This window comes from Zingiber officinale, chromosome 3A (assembly GCF_018446385.1).
Source record: "Zingiber officinale cultivar Zhangliang chromosome 3A, Zo_v1.1, whole genome shotgun sequence".
Taxonomy (NCBI): domain Eukaryota; kingdom Viridiplantae; phylum Streptophyta; class Magnoliopsida; order Zingiberales; family Zingiberaceae; genus Zingiber; species Zingiber officinale.
Genome location: NC_055990.1, coordinates 21,610,672 through 21,627,090, shown reverse-complemented (window position 1 = coordinate 21,627,090; position 16,419 = coordinate 21,610,672). Strand labels below are relative to the sequence as shown.

The window sequence follows — 16,419 nt, the reverse complement described above, 5'->3', positions numbered from 1 at the left end:
GAAATAAGTTGAAGCAGAAGTGAAATTCTTGGAAAAGAATTATGAAAATCAAATAAATTTGGTATAGTTATATTTCTTATATAATATTCTATTAATTAAATATAAAAATGGCATTGGTGATTTTTTTTTTGACAATTTACCAAATAATATAGGTAATTATATATTTTTCCTACTCATATATATAATTTTAAAAATGTCGAAACAATATATTCTTTCTTTATTTTATTAATCTCTCTTTTTTAGTGTTCCTTTTCAACAATAACATTGTAATGTTGATGTCCGAAGATTGTGCAGACTTTTGAAAATCAACGTCATATTGCTGGTTTCTAAAAATTAATAAAATGAAAAATATTTAAATTTAGTGTTGTGTTATTAATTTTTAAAAATGAATAACTATATATATATGCTATTTATATTACTATTTTTAAAAGCTATCAATATCATTATTATTAACTTAAATTTCTAAAAGTTATAACCATATAATATATGAAATCGAAAGTCGTTCAAAAAAATATTCGATTTAATATATTATACTTTTCATAGTTAAATCTGAATTAAAAGTTATCATCTTTTAAAAAAATTTATAGTTATAGCAGCTATAATTTCATAGATATTATAATGTATATATTGAATAAATTTTAAAAGATTATAATTTTTAATTCAGATTTAATCATGATGATATAATATATCAAATCGAAGATCACTTAATATTTTATTTTGAAACTTTTTTGAGGTGAATAAAAAAAAAGGAAAGAAGTAAAAGGAGATAAATACAAGTAAAAAAAGAAAGATAAAAACTAAATTGTTGGGATTTTTTAAAAACCACATATGTGATCGTGTAAAATATATTGATGTTGTCCGAGCTATGAGTCGACGGATGCTGGGGACGAGACACTCTCCGCTGTCTTCGACTTGTAATGTGAATCTCCGGCGGACCTGCAAAGAAGCCGAGCCGAGAGGGATTTTCCGGCGTCGACCTTCCGACGCTCAAGTCAGGCAACGAAGAAGCAGAGTAACGTTACTGTGGCTACAGTGATCAAGATTGCATACCTTCGTCGAAGCTTTGGGGTCCTTATATAGGACCCCGGGGAGGCATGGGCACGCTTCTCGATGCGTACACGCTTCCCCAAACATACCTCAGTAGGGTTGTGTCATAAAAGCATGTCTGACGTCATTCCGCAATCGTCCGAGCATATCCCGGATGTGACGGTAGAAATTTCCACCGTACGATACTCTGTCATCTTCGGGCGTCGACCGTGCTGTTTGTCGGCGGCAGGTGTCTCGAGGCTGAAGTTACCAGCTGTCCTTTTTGTCTCCTAGCACTCTTGTGTGCTCCCGGGCCGAGCGGACCAGTCGCTCGGCGCTCATGACCTTCGGGAATGCACATACCTCAGCCGTGGCGGGGAAGCCCTGCTCGTATGCTCGGATGGAATTGCGCTTTATTGTTCTGCGGCTCGGCTGAGCGACCTGTCCGCCCGACCATAGACTCTTTTACCTTGAGCATCGGAAACCCGACCCTTGATCGGACTGTCTTTCGTCCGGTCCGGGGGACCCTTGGCCGGATGCCCGGTCGGCCGGATGCTTGGTTGGCCCGCCAGTCCACTCGGCATGACATCTGCCCGCTCAGCCTGACCCTCATGACCATTGACCTTCATGTGTCGTTGACCTCCCGTCAATGAGGATTCCCCGTCCTTACCACCGGATCATATATAATCATCTATGTTGTTCTGTAAATCGTTAAAAAGAATTCAACAATTCTATTTTTTTTTCAAAAACAATGATAAAATTTTCATGGGGAGTAAAATCACTAAAGAAATTATTGGTTAAATTTATTTATAATTAGATTTTTTTTAATTAACATGATGCATCTAAATGTGATAATCTTAAAGTGATCTATTCAAGTCATTTGACTCCATAAAAATTTACTATTGATCATGAGGATTAATTTAGAAAGCGCAGGTGAAAACTCATCTTGACGGCCAATGTTTTTAGATCCGTTATCCATTTAAAAAGAAATCTTCTACAATATACTGCTGTAGTTGAATTACAATATACTGCTGTAGTTGAATTTCAAATTTTAGATGTCCAATTTACATATTGAAAGGTTTAATGATATCCACAAAAAGATCATATATTAATCCTAGACATCCCACATGATTGATCTCATAACCAGTTATATCAATAAATAGAAACCGGCCTGGAGAAATATAAACCAACCTTGTACGGGAGGAAGGGTATGGCCACTCTATTAAGCAGGAATTTTTTGATCAACTTTTTCTTGATCCGTTCCGTAATTACAATCGAATTCTGATTAAAATTTGATTGTAATTCATCTTCTCATTTAAGTTATAATTTTAGATCAAATTATAATCAGAATTCAGTTGCAATAATTGGATCCGGTCCAGAGGATCGGTCTCCTAATATTAGGGGCCATAATTGGATATTTTTCACTTTAAATTTATTTATTTATTTATTTATTTATGCGTATGTCCACGTAGTTCTCCCTCCACATTCCACAATGAAACAAGTGCCTGCAGGAGTCCGCGGGCGAGTTGAAGACCGAAGAAGTTTCCCCAGCGAGACTTGGTAGCGAAGGCGAAGTTACCCACGGCTGATGCATACGGAAAACCTCGAACGCGTACCTTCTTTCTTGGTCAAGATGGAGCTTTACTTTTCTCTAACATCCACTGACGCAGCGGTATATAAGGCCTGAGCTCCAAGAAAGTCGTCCGGGGTTGCAGAAATGAAGGTCGAGATGTGCGGATGCTGGAGGAGGTGGAGAGGAAGGAAGGAGGAGGACGAAGGTGGCGCCTGCGGCGGCGATGCGGAGCGTAAGAAGCCATCGTCTTCGTGGAACTTGTTCATCAACCTCAAGGAATTGGAGGCGGCGACTGGCCACTTTTCCGAAGCTAATCTTCTCGGCCAGGGTGGCTTCGGTCCTGTCTACAAGGTATTCTTTAATCGATCAGATATGCGTTCTTACGCACATCTTGCTCCCTATTTCTTAAAAAAAAAGATCATGCTTTCAGATCGGCTCAAGGAGTTGCAAATTGACCTAGGGTTGACTGTTCATTGACAAGCTCAGATTAGGGTTCTTGCGTTTTACGGCATAATTTGTTCGACAAGCACAAATTAGGGATCTTTCTACATTTCAACTGTTCTCTTTATTATCAAATAGGGAAACAAAGATTAGATCACCTTTTGCCTGAAAGATGGATGGTTGGCCAATTAATACAGGGGGTGTTGGAGAATGGGCAGGAGATAGCAGTGAAAAAACTGTCTTTGACGTCTCGGCAGGGGGTGAGTGAGTTCACCAACGAGGTGAAGCTACTGCTCAAAGTTCAACATCGCAACCTCGTGTCGCTGCTCGGTTGCTGCATCGACTCGGATCAGAAGATGCTTGTCTACCCCTACTTCCCTAACCGAAGCCTTGATCACTTCCTATTCGGTTTGCATCTTGCTCCTCTTTATACTTGCCATTGAATCTTGTTCATTTAACAATATGCAATATAAGATTAAAAAAACACATTTGAAATAACTAATAATTGATAAAGAATGATTTGATGGTATCTATTCTTCATAAAACAGATGATTTAGTGTTTTTAAAGAGTAGAGGGAATAAAGTGTATAAAGGGAGTGATGACTGCTAACTTTCAACAGAGTATAAACTATTATATAAAAATCAACTGTAAGAACAGCAGATGCAGAAATTTTATTTTAATATTTTTCTTCAACAATATTCACCTCACTGATCAAGTAAGATTATTGTCTGGTTAAGCCTTCATGCATTCTTTTAAGAGGAAAATAGAATACAAAACTGGCCATACTGATCTCAACATGTCTGCGTATTCCTTGGTTTCACTAGATATGCATCGTCCAGCATCGCTTGATTGGCCACGGAGATTCGAGATCATTGTGGGAGTGGGAAAGGGACTCCTCTATCTCCACGAAGAATCTCCAGTGAAGATCATCCACAGGGACATAAAAGCAAGTAACATTTTGCTTGATGACCAGTTAAACCCAAAGATAGCCGACTTTGGCATGGCCAGACTCTTCCAAGGGGATGACACACATATTAACACATTTAAAATTGCTGGCACCTAGTAAGAGCCTCTGAGGATGCCTGTTTATACAACCTTTTAAATCTTTGTGATTCTGATGTAACAAGGCTTAGTGATTTGCAGTGGCTATATGGCTCCAGAGTATGCAATGAATGGCTATTTGTCCACCAAGGCTGATGTTTTTAGTTTCGGAGTATTGATGTTGGAGATTCTGAGTGGCAGAAAAAATCTCGACAAGAAATTGGGAGAAGAAAAGCACGACCTACTGGGCTATGTAAGTGATTCTTTTCGTCATATACGATTCTCACACTCCAGTTTAGTTCCCATTGCAAGTTGTTTTGATAGTTGCCCTACATTTAGACGAGTTGGTAATGTTCATAGATGACTACTATCTTCGAATTTAGTTATTCCAGTGTGGCCACCAAAATCGGTTTGCCTGGTTATCAACACAAAAGAGCTACTTGGATGTTAGTCACCCATAGAATTCATGTTCCTTACTCCACTAGGATATCAAGAGCAATTATGCTATTCAGTTTATTCCTTCAAAAAGAATGGATTAGTTTTGTATACTTCACATAGATAAATGTACTTCCATGAACTTGCGAGTGACAAATTTACTTTCAATTAATTTTCCATCGATATTGAATAATTCTTGCTTGCAAACACAAAGTGTTGTTGTGGACAGACTGTAGCCTGTAGGTAAATTAAGCTCTTTCCGTTGTTCTGATTCTTAACAGACATGGAAGCTTTTTGAGAAAGGCGACTCTTTGGAGATTATGGATCCCACCATTTCCTCAGTTCCTTCATGGAACAGTGATGAAGCTGCCCTTTGCATCCAAATAGCATTGCTGTGCTGCCAAGCGATTGTCACTGATCGACCGGACATGTACACTGTCCATCTCATGCTATCCGGGGATTCTTTTTCGCTACCAAGGCCAGGCCGGCCAGGAACTCGTGGGAGGATCGGGCATTGGACTTCCACACCTTCATCCATGCTCACAAATACAAAAACAAATTCTACTTACTCAGGTTCCGATGCTACCAAAACTGCATTTTACAGTGCAAATGAAGAGTACTCTCGCAACTCTATATCTGTATCTTTTACCTCAGAGGGCCGATGAAAGGAAGATTATAATACATGTTCCCAGGTATTGTGCGTTTATTGAATAAATAATTTTAAATTTTGATTAATGTAATTTCAAAACAAAGAAAGGAAAAGAAGCTTGAGTCACCATTTCATGAGCATCTGTTGTTGGAGAAAATGAAACAGCACATCAGGCTTCAAAGGTGAAGTTACATAGCTAAGATTTTGGAATGAATGAAATGTGAGTGCACTAAAAAGAAGCTATCTGATTAATTTGTCTAATAAGAATTTTTCACATCTCAATAAAACGATTTAGATAAATTTAAGTAATTTTAATCAGATTGAGAAAAAGAGTTTTATATAAAAACATTTTATATTTAATGTTTTTTGATGGAATGATTTTTTTTAAAAAAATTAAAACAATAATAATAATAATAATAAAACAGCTTATAAGAAATAATCCTAGTAAATGGAAAATGCTAACTTATTAAAAATGACAAAAAAAAATAAAAATGTTTTTTTTTTGAATTTTAATAAATTATTTTTTTTTTTTTAAAGGTATAAAAAAATATACGATTCCGTCGGCGTCTTCCGTTCCGTATTAAAATATTTTGAACGCACGCGTGATCCAGTAGAAAGGGGACAGCAGACTGCGCGAAGAGGGGAGGAAGTCGCGAGGTCGTTCGGATTCTCCTTCTCACCGCGCCTCCTCCGTTGCCGTGTCCCTGGACCTAGGTAAGATCCCTCTTCTCGTCTTTCTTATGTGTTATTTGTTTGTTTTTCCGATCTATTCTCTGCAATCTCGAGATCCTCTTTCTGGCTTCCGCCGCTATTTTTTTTAGGGTTTCATCGGTGAGGAGCCAGTGCGCTACTTGATCGTATTAGTTTTCATTCGGGCATATGATCTTCTCGCTCGATCTGTTGATTGTAGCGAGATGATAGGTGTTTTAGGTTCTAGGGCTTCCTCAGATCTGGGTTCTTGTTTTATTCTTGAATTAGGAATTTTGTTCTAGGTTTAGATTCAATCTGCCTGTTTTTCCTATTATGTTTTTACTCTGTGTTGAGTTTGTGTACTTCCGGGAAATCGTAATTAAGATATGGTCATTGGAGATACTAGCATCGGCGTCTTGATTGATTCTTCTTGCTTTATATTGTATTCTCCTATTCAATTGATACTGGATAAAGACCTCTTTTTGGTAACTTACTTTAGTATTGTAGGTTACAAGTGTTGATTAGAATAGAACTGTTCTTATGCAAAGACCCTGATATCTTAGAATGTATGCTTTGATATGTTACTACAAAGGTACTCTATATGTGACTCTAGGAAGTTATCATAACTAACTGTCAAATCTCAGATATCAGCATTAAAAGTTAGCTAGTTGGCTATTGCAATATATAATGGCCCCTTGTTGCCCAGAAATTCTCTGATCTATAAAGGTATTGGATGCAATTCTGCTCTACATTTGACTCTGGAAGTTCTTTCAAATTTTCATTTGCAGATACATGAATGCTCTTTCCTTTAAATACACTTGCATATTTTCTGGATTTTGTTACATTTAAATGCCTTTTCTTCAGCCATTTAGTTTGCACTTGATAGTGTTAAAAGTCTACAGGTTCTAAGCATTGTTTTGCATCTGTGTGGCAGAGATTCCTGTTGATCTGTTCCAAGAAGTGAATTGGCTGTTTGTTCAAGTGTGCCTTCTCACATCCGCATAAGGTAAAAATTTGACCCTATGTTTCTTAGTGTAATTTTCTTTCTAATGAATCTTTTAGTATTCATTATTCAATACTCTCAAACACATGCATATCTATCTGATTCTTTGCTATTTTTCCAAAAGTTAGCTTATAGATGAAGAAAAATTTACAGAATTTACTGTTTCCAATGCTGGGCATTTACTCCAGGGGTCTGTTATTTTGCCAACTAGAATCTTAGGGCAGTTGTCAAAAAGTCATTATCGTGGCTATAGATAAAAATTGATACAGTATCTGCCTGAAATTGCAATATTAGCAATATGATTGTCTAGAAATGTTTTCTCACTTATACATGATGTATAACATAGATGGTAGGAAAATTGAGCACTATACGGTAGTTACATTTTAGAAATACTAAGATTATGCTTTATGATGCACTGAATCCCTAGTGTTTTGACTCATGAGATACTAGAAGAGTTAACATGATTTTTCTCTTTTGTGAGATGCACTTCCTTGCATCATTTCACATATATGCAGGTGTCAAGTTGTTCTGGTATACTATCAAATGGACTGCAAGAAGTTCTTGCAATTCGTTGAAGAGAAGAAGAAGAGAATTCTGGATAAGAAAGAGGCCCCCTTGAAATGGGAGCAGAAACTTGAAGCTGCTGCTAAGGCAAAGGCTGATGCAGAAGCAAGAGAGTCGAAATTAAAGGCTTCAACAAAGCACAAAAGAAGATCCTACTCTGAATCAGACAGTGACAATGATTCTGACAGCAGTTATTCTGATAGGAAGCATAGAAAAAGGAGAGTTCAAAAGAAACACAGGAAACATGGCGGCAAGCCTGACTCAGAAGATGTTGGTAGAAGGAAACACAGATCCAACAAAAGGAGCTCGAGCTCCAGTGATGAAGATAGCAGTGAGGATGATTCACACAGGAAGAGGCACACTCACAGGAAGAAGCATAGTAGATCGCCCACAGTGGACTCCAACAGCTCAAGCAGTGAAGGTGATGAAAAGAGATCTAACAGGAAAAGTCATTCTAAGCGCCACAAACACCATCATCTGTCAGGTGATGAGGATTCTAGTTCAGACGCTGAAATAAGGAAACAAAGCTCCAGCCACAGGCGACAGCACAGGCCAAGCTCAGAAGTATTGTCTAATTATGATGCTAACAAACACAATAATTCTTCCCTGCACAAATTGCCAGAAGGAGAGCCTGAGACCGGGAAGCCATGGGATACCAAGAAGTCTCATCATAAGCATGGGCATCACCATCACCACCATCATAAACACAACAAACATGGTCATGATCATAATCATGATCCAGTGGAGGCATACATGGTTACTGGGACAAAGGGAGCTTGCAAGTTGGATTGTTAAGCATTGATGAAACATCCTGCTGAACTTGACTGTGCATGACAGCATTTATCTAAACTATTCCCATGCTAAATTACTAATTGCTTGAATTATTGGACTATTTATGGCCTTCGATTGTTTAGCATATAGTGAATGATTCCCTCTGATTTGTGTTTTTTCTGCCCCCTTTTAGATGAACACCACACCCCTGACGCTGATTACAGTGGCAATGCACACTGAACCCTTAATGCAAGTACTCGATCCCTATTGCTGATTACAGTGGCGATGCACACTGAACCACTAACGCAACTATTTGATACTTATTGCTGATTACAACGCCTACTTTTCAAACTTCTAATTACGTTAGGCCACCATAGTGAAGATCAAAGGAAGTTTGGAGCATAAAGGTATTTTAACCGATCAAGATGCCATAGAAACACGCCAAAAGTCACTCAGAATGAAGTGGATTGGCAGTTGAATGTAGCAAGATCAGTAGGGTCACTCGATCTAAGCAGGCCAACATGACAGGACAGATGTTAAAGGGGCGGACTGAGGACCGTGCCAAGCAAACTGAATGCACATATTTGAAAAATTCAAGAACAAAGAAAACATGATTCGTGCAGTTTAGGACAGAAGCCGGTGCTTATCGATCATAACACAGTATGTAAACCCTAAACAGAATGTTATTCCTATGTAATATCACATCAAAAATATTTTTTTTCAAAAAAAAAAAAAACTAGGTAGATTCCATTAAGCAAGTCACAAGATTGGGGAAAACCCATTCCTTTTGCTGTTTTACATGAGATTGGTCTGAAAACCATGATATGTAACTAATGAAAAACATTAACCAACCAAACCTCGCATCCGAGTAATATGAAGCTAAACTATGCAGAAACATAGGTTTTGCCAGTGACAGATAACTGCTACAATGAAAAATATATCCCGAGGGGCCATCCATCGACAAAATGTTTTTGCAGAATTTTAGCTTGAGGTTGCATCTGCTTATTCTCCGTGTGGCAGTCGCACGTCGAAGGAAACACTGACTGGGAACATATTCTAGGCATAGCCCTACGATGATCAATTCGATTCTGATTAAAGCTGAATGGAATTTTCTTGCATAAACATTAAAGCTAGTGTGTGTACCTTCCCTAGGAAGCACGATGTGAGTAACCATAACCACGGCCTCTATTGTATCCATAGCCACCTCCGTAGTAGGATCCTCGACGTCCTCCGCCACGGAAGCCACGTCCGCCACTGCGACCTGGCCGTAGTCTTGTAAAATCCCCAAAAGTCTGCATGTGCAGTGTGGAAATAAACGCATAAACATCAAATACGGTGGCAACAACATCTCTGAAGAGACTCCATATATACCTCTGTGTCTATTTTCAACTGCTCCGAAAATCTTGTTCTCCCACCCCGAGTTCCACGATCAAGAGTGGTGCAAGAAAGAGTATCAAAGAAATCATCCTTTACGTACACAGGCTTCAAAAAGAAAAGAAATAGGCAACAGTTGAAAAGAAGAGGTGAGAATATATAACCAGGTAACTGCATAAAACCCAAAAAAAGATTCTAGTGAAAATACGCACCTTGGACGTGATCTTATTTAGAGTATCATCGTCTTCTTCCAGAGTATCATAAGTTTCATCTTCTTGAAACACTCCATCATTATCCTTCAAATGGGTTTTATTTTTACCAAGGTTGCCCCAAACTTCATCTTTGTTGAACTTTTCGTTCATTGCTGTGAAGTCAAAGTCTTCAGTAAATTTTGTCACATGGCGTGGCTGCAACCACAACAAACACGAATCACTTATAAGTAGTTATAAACATCAAATCCAGAACTTTCCAATGTATTTATGCTGTCAATTCAATATAACTCAAAGGGAAGTATTTCAGTACAACGTTTCCTTGCCCTCTTCCACGCCCTCTATTGTAGAAATTGTGTGAGGTAGCCCCATTAGCCTGCAAATGATAATAGCTCCACTAAAGTCAACTTACAATACTAAAGAAAATTTTGAAATAAAAGTTATCACGTAAAGGGAATGCCAATGCTAGAGTCTGATTGCTGAAAGTCCCACAAATCAAATTGGACAGTACTTGCATATAGTGTTTAATAACTTCTTTACAGAGTAACAACCTGAAAAACCCAGTCACTACAACCATCCACCATACTCAATCTGTGATAGTAAACACCAAAATATTAGCATACCTTGTGCAAGTTAGATTTTGGCAGTGGCAATATTGGCTCCTTGGTTTCTGCAGGTGCACCAAGTGTTGGTTCAGAAAGCAATAGTTTAGCTTTCTCATCACCCACTTTAACATCAGCATCTATTTTACCTGTCTGCAATGGCTGAGATGATGGAAGCACAGAGGTGACAAGCGGCAACAGCTTATCTGGAGTCACTAAGGCTACTGCTTTTTCAACTTGACTAGAACTTGATGAAACAGTGGTAGGGGGTTCTGCCTGTGAAATGGATAAATATGGCAAGGTAGAACCATGTCCGATGATAGGGTTGGAGCTAAAAGCAGATGTAGTTGAAGGGATAACTTTCTCAAAATTGGAAATGGATGGTGAGGCCAGAGGAAGACTAATGCCAAAAGTTGATGCAGCGAGAGTTGTTACAGGAGCCTTATTTTGCAAAAGAGTGGATGACGTTTCCATAGATAATGAGCTTGTTGATGAAAGATCCAATGTCAATGGCAAAGGACTAGATGTCAGAGCTGGGTTTGAGTTGGCTTGTGGAAACAGAGGAGGAAGCTCAGGAAAACTTTGAGCTCCAGATGGTAAAGAAGGATTTATTCCGGGATATTGAAAAGGGTGCTGCATTGAATGAGGCAGAGGCAATCCTGGTGGCGGTCTGAGCAATGTTGTCTGTTGCAACTGTGGCAGCCCACTAGACGGGGCATAATATCCTTGCCAATACATTGGTGGCATTCCAAGCCCAGAACCATTTGCAGTTGGTGGGGCGGGTGAAGAACCCCAAGTCCCTAAGCCTCCACTTGGCTGGTAAGGAGGTAAACCGCCCTGAAACGTTGGCCTAGGAAGTCCCAACTGAGCCGAATGGGAAGTAACATCTGTTGTTGTACCTCCACTTCCAGCAGTAGGCAGACTTGTAGAGGTAGATACAGGATGAGGATAATGTGTCTGTCAAGATTTTTAAATATATCCATTATTGAGGACTTTAAAATCAAGTATTCTAATTAAGTAAGATTATCTCCTTGCCTGAATTATAGCAGGATCATTGTTTATGGTAGTTGGCTGAGCTGGTGGAGAGGACTTAACTTGCAAGTCCTGCAGTAGTAAAAATGATTAAATCATCAAACATTCGATCATTCAGAATACAGGAGGAAGAAGTGAAATCATTCAGAATACACTAACTGCATCAGTGATCAGATAAATAGAAAAACATTATAGAGTAACCAAATGCAATTTGACAGATCAAATAATATAACAATGGAAAACATAGGCAAACCAGCATGTCCAAACTAGAATTCAAGAATAATCAACGAGCAGAGGAATTATGAAGTAAAACAGCTGCAAACGGCAAGGTAAATTGAAATTTAACAACTGACAACATTTCTAATTAGCTAAGTTAATTACTACGTCTTTAAAAAATAAAAATAATATTAAGAATTACAAGGTATGCAATATAAAACAAATAGCAACCTGAAACAAAAATATCAATTGAAAATGATTTCAATTTTTTCAATGTGTGGCATGTTGACTGTGAAAGTTGACTAGGATCTTCCAGTCATGTTAGTCCAACTATTTGGTGTAACTATTTCAAGCTGGCTTGCAAGTTGCAGGAACCAGAGTCACTGGTATAAATGGACCAGAAACTCCTAGCCTGCTGCTTCTGTGACAATATTCCCGCAACGAGACTAAGTTATTTTTTTTTTCTTTGTTGTGTTGTGTTTTTCAAACTCGCATGTTGCGAAGTAATTATAACTTACTGCTAATCAAAAAGGGATCATATTCAATCATATGAGATTTATTAACGCTTATCATCCATCCTAAGGTTGTCAATCTGCATCCTACAGTTGTGAACATAAATTTTAACAGTACCATTTTTGTATTATTTGCACTATCCAATGAGACATTTCAACATATTACACCGAAACATTGTGCCTCAGTTCCTCTACATCTTGTAATATTTTTTAATGGCCAACTATCATTGCATGCCCTTTTGTACCTAGATGTATCACTAGTTCAAACAAACTAGAAGTTTAACATTAAAATAGAGACCTTTTTCTATACAACAAACACTTCGTCAGCTAAAAGAAAAAACTATATTTTCAGGAACCTGCATTAGCTTGATAAGTGAAGCAAAAAAAAAATGGAAGTTGCCAAAAAGAAATACAAATTTAATGCAGACTTGAGAAGGAAAATAAAAATTGTGATATTTGAGTCTGCAATTGACGGGATAATCATTGGTTAGCTCCTTAGTACTGACACCTTAAATCCTTGTAACATATAAGGACAAAATAATGTACATGTAACCAGGATCATAGTTCCCCATGAACTCTTGCATTTAGGCCTTACAGATTTAAGTATAAAGCAACACAGAAAAATTCCAGACATAGAATCTAAATTCTGGAAAGCAAGAAGACGTATACAATATTTCCTAAGATAAAATAGAAGCTAACAAATGAAAATTCAAGTTACTCTTTTAAATGTAACCTTTGTGAAAAAATTGAATTGGCGTAGAAATTTCCTAGTCTAGGCATCTGTTTGTACTGAATCATGAGTAAACCATCACAACTCTTTTAATTCTGTTTCATATAGTATATACATATTCTTTTAAAATGGAATTGGCATAGAAATAATGAATGAACGATTCTAACTAGGAAAAATTGAACTTTATTACATGTTTATAGCATTAGGGAGCAGCTACCACACTACTAAGTCATTGAATGTCATACAATGTCACTTATTATGCTTACATAATTGATATCTCTTATAGTTGAATAAGAATTTGGTTGATATTCTAGCATCTATCTATATACATCATCAACTTTCATTGATTTATTTTTCCCACTACTAAAACTAATAGATATCTTTAATAAATAATAATACCTTAATATAATTTCTCTTGTTTTATTTTATCTCTCCTAGTAGCCCCACACTTCAATCTCAAACGTTTTCATCCCTTCAAGTTTAATTAATTGAATCTATTGCTTCTTAGATATCAAACAATCTTGCCCATAAGATATAGCAAATCAACACTGTTAAATAGTTGAGTTTTCTTGTTAAATATTGCATATGCCTAAGTATTATTGTTTTTAATTATTCATTTTGATGTAACCATTGCTGACACCAACTGGCATATCACTATTCACTAGGTTCAAAATTTATACTTGATTCCAAAATGAGTGGAAGATTCAAATATATAGTAAATAACAAATGGAAAAAAAGCCAAAAAATAGTCCAATTTATTTATCTACTGATTAACTTTATAGAGGTGATAATACCTTCATAAGATAAGTTATGAAACTCAAACACGACATGAACATGACAACTCATGTCTTGACCATTTAGTATCAAAGAACACATGATATGTAAAAGTACTCAAAGGAAAACCTTGAGTTCTAAACTCCCGCTAGCAGTATATCTGACACTGTTAGGAAAATTTAAAGTTGCTTGTCAGCTTGATAATCCTTTTGGGTGTGAATTTGTTTCCCTATGGACTCATTTTGTGAGTAACAGTTGTCCTTACTCCTTACTATGTTTGTTGCCTCGTTTGCACTACATATTCAATTGGTAAGAATTGACTCTAATACTTGAAATCTTCATTTACCACCTTCATGCCCATGCTCAGACAGAGAGATTCTGAGTTGACACTTGACGACCCCATTATAGACGCCTTTATGATGGACACTTGAATCCATGATTCTAAGTTACATAGACAATTGTACACATAAATTACAATATAACTAGATCCAAATTTTATTTTGTAAACAAAATGAGAAAAATGGAACACTCCAATAAGAATACTAAAATAACATTAAAATGTTGATAAAGTTGAATAAATTTGGGGAATAAACCTTCTACCTCAACTATTTATAGACTAAGGATCATGTATCTAAAAGATGACCAAAGGATAACATAAGAGAGATTGATTCTAACATATAAAGTACACTAAATCCAAGATGCTCTCCATGTCTCTATAATGTGTAGAAATTCATGAGGTTCATTATATATCTGGAAACAAAAATGTTTCATGTCATAACTCATTTACCTTAATGTCAGTTCCCCGGAACAGTATGTACTCATATATCTTATCACTAGGAGGAATTTGTGGCCCATCCTTCTTTCGACCTTCAGTTCCAAAAGAGCGTACTGCAACCATCAAAGAAAGGCTGAAGAAAACAAACATTGCATAGCACTCCGTGCATCACCAGCAAACACAGTAACTATAGGGAAAAAAAAGATCAAAGGAATACTAATTTCCCCTGGTTTGAATAAGAGGGTGAAAAACCAGATGCTTAAGTAATATATTACAGAAATAGTTCAGCACTAACTCTTCCTCAAAAGAGCAATAAAAACATTATTCAGTATGCAACAGGTACTGAAACATGAAATTGGAAGGCCTATAGCATTGACAACATAAAGCAGCCCCAAAATTTGATAGTGGGGATTGGAGAGAGAGTGTGCTCACAAGTGTGTTGTTACATGCATCTAATAACTCAAGCTAATAGTTATAGCATATATTGGCCAAATATCCTCATTGCAAAATTGACTGGCCACTTTCATACGCGTGGCCTCTCCAACTAATTGACTAATGGATCACTCAAAACTTAACAATTTGGAACTAAACGATGCACATACATATCCCAATGAGCATTTGTTGTGGATCATTGCAAGATATTCTATCTCTACCCATGCCAATCCATTCAAGGGCTCTCTCAATCACCTGAGACACCTGGCTCAACCTACCAAAGCTTGTTAGTAAAGAGTAAAGAACCACACTGTCTCGCTTATTATAAAGCAAGGAAATCATCAAATCAAATCAACTGAGCACTTTATTGGAGTATAGCCTCAACTGAACTAACTCATCATCTATCACCACTTACAATGTGCACAGATGTGGCGTGAAAGAGAATGTGTGTGGAATGGTTTCACCTTGTTGATAGCAAGTTAAAATTTCAATCCATTTAATTGTTGAGATAATGGATTACTCATGTGCCGCATAACAACTCTGCAAACCACATAGATATTCTCAAATGAACTCTTATCAACTCTGTTAATAATCAGTAAGAAGCGTCACATGCTTTATTTCTTGTTATCTCAAACCAATGTGTCTTTCCTAGGTGAGAACTTTTTGTGAAACATAGTGAGAAATCAGCCGCGTGCAGAAATAATCAACGACCCAAACAAATTGCAGTTTCATGGTTACTGGTTCATAAACACTGTGTCATCTAGGCCATAACGACATTTCGCACATCAAAAATATCCTGAATGTAGAGAAAACTAGAATCCAAGCACTATGCCCTAAGTCCCAAAACAACAATCAAATCAAGAAAATGGGAAGCTTCCTCAAGAATCAATTTCGTGAAGTGGAAGTCCCTTGAACATAGAAACCCCAAAATCCAGAGGAAAAGGTTCGAAAAGAGCTCCCTTTGGAGGGGAGCAGCGCAAAAGAGAGCAAGGAAGCGGACTGGAGGAAAGGCACGAGGCAAGCAATATAGGGGAAATGGGTAAACCGTACCGTTGCGCAAGCCTATGCTGGATTCCTCGGTGTTGATGCTGTAGAGGATGCCCTCGTATCTGATCTCGCTCTTGGAGGTCAAGCTTATGAGGCTTCCTATGTAGGAGTCCGCCGACGCCCCCGATCTGGAGGTTTCCGGTGCCATCGCCGACGCCACAGAGAGAGAGAGAGAGAGGGAGAGAGAGAGAGGAGATTGGATTTGAAAGGAGAGGAGGAGTTCACAAATCCAAACCCTCGTCCGCGTTCCTCTTCCGCTCGGATGCTCTATCGTTATATAGGCAAATTAAGTTTTTTTTTTTTAAAAAAAAATCTCCCAACAAAACAAATAAATAATTTAAAACATATTTAAAATTAAATAAATTCCTTCTTAAACAATTTTGAATTTTAAATTAAGAAACTAAGAAAAGGTTTTGATCAATGTTCAATTTTAAAATTATACAAATTTTGTAAAAGTATTTAATTTAGAATTCATTTTAAAATTATTAATATTGAATTTATTATTTATTTTTTAGTTTAATG

The 16,419-nt window shown here is 37.3% G+C and overlaps 3 protein-coding genes across 10 annotated transcripts; 2 read left to right on the top strand and 1 right to left on the bottom strand.

Annotated features, from left to right (window-relative positions):
• Window positions 1-2,522: 2,522 nt before the first annotated feature.
• On the top strand, window positions 2,523-5,295 carry LOC122051382 (putative receptor-like protein kinase At4g00960). Of its 2 annotated transcripts, none has more exons than XM_042612501.1 (5): window positions 2,523-2,950; window positions 3,238-3,448; window positions 3,866-4,103; window positions 4,185-4,335; window positions 4,799-5,295. In XM_042612501.1, the coding sequence occupies exons 1-5, from the start codon at window positions 2,744-2,746 to the stop codon at window positions 5,180-5,182; spliced, it is 1,191 nt and encodes a 396-aa protein (XP_042468435.1). In that variant the 5' UTR covers window positions 2,523-2,743; the 3' UTR covers window positions 5,183-5,295. The 2 variants fall into 2 exon arrangements, with proteins under 2 accessions (XP_042468435.1, XP_042468436.1); XM_042612502.1 differs by having other exon boundaries at window positions 3,030-3,448.
• A 427-nt stretch (window positions 5,296-5,722) lies between these two features.
• LOC122051383 (sarcoplasmic reticulum histidine-rich calcium-binding protein-like) lies at window positions 5,723-8,330 on the top strand. 4 transcript variants are annotated; one of them, XM_042612505.1, is made up of 3 exons: window positions 5,723-5,880; window positions 6,791-6,862; window positions 7,375-8,330. In XM_042612505.1, exon 3 carries the CDS (start codon window positions 7,403-7,405, stop codon window positions 8,216-8,218), a length of 816 nt encoding a protein of 271 aa, XP_042468439.1. In that variant the 5' UTR covers window positions 5,723-5,880; window positions 6,791-6,862; window positions 7,375-7,402; the 3' UTR covers window positions 8,219-8,330. The 4 variants fall into 4 exon arrangements, with proteins under 4 accessions (XP_042468439.1, XP_042468437.1, XP_042468440.1 ...); XM_042612503.1 differs by having other exon boundaries at window positions 7,341-8,330; XM_042612506.1 differs by lacking the exon at window positions 5,723-5,880 and adding an exon at window positions 5,920-5,997 and having other exon boundaries at window positions 7,341-8,330.
• Window positions 8,331-8,944: 614 nt separating this feature from the next.
• LOC122051380 (protein decapping 5-like) lies at window positions 8,945-16,169 on the bottom strand. Of its 4 annotated transcripts, none has more exons than XM_042612499.1 (10): window positions 15,901-16,169; window positions 14,431-14,531; window positions 11,415-11,483; window positions 10,529-11,336; window positions 10,401-10,447; window positions 10,091-10,153; window positions 9,781-9,975; window positions 9,566-9,676; window positions 9,338-9,486; window positions 8,945-9,262 (listed from the first exon to the last, which is right to left on the bottom strand). In XM_042612499.1, the coding sequence occupies exons 1-9, from the start codon at window positions 16,043-16,045 to the stop codon at window positions 9,343-9,345; spliced, it is 1,683 nt and encodes a 560-aa protein (XP_042468433.1). In that variant the 5' UTR covers window positions 16,046-16,169; the 3' UTR covers window positions 8,945-9,262; window positions 9,338-9,342. The 4 variants fall into 4 exon arrangements, with proteins under 4 accessions (XP_042468433.1, XP_042468434.1, XP_042468431.1 ...); XM_042612500.1 differs by having other exon boundaries at window positions 10,094-10,153; XM_042612497.1 differs by having other exon boundaries at window positions 10,401-11,336.
• Between the last annotated feature and the right edge of the window lie 250 nt (window positions 16,170-16,419).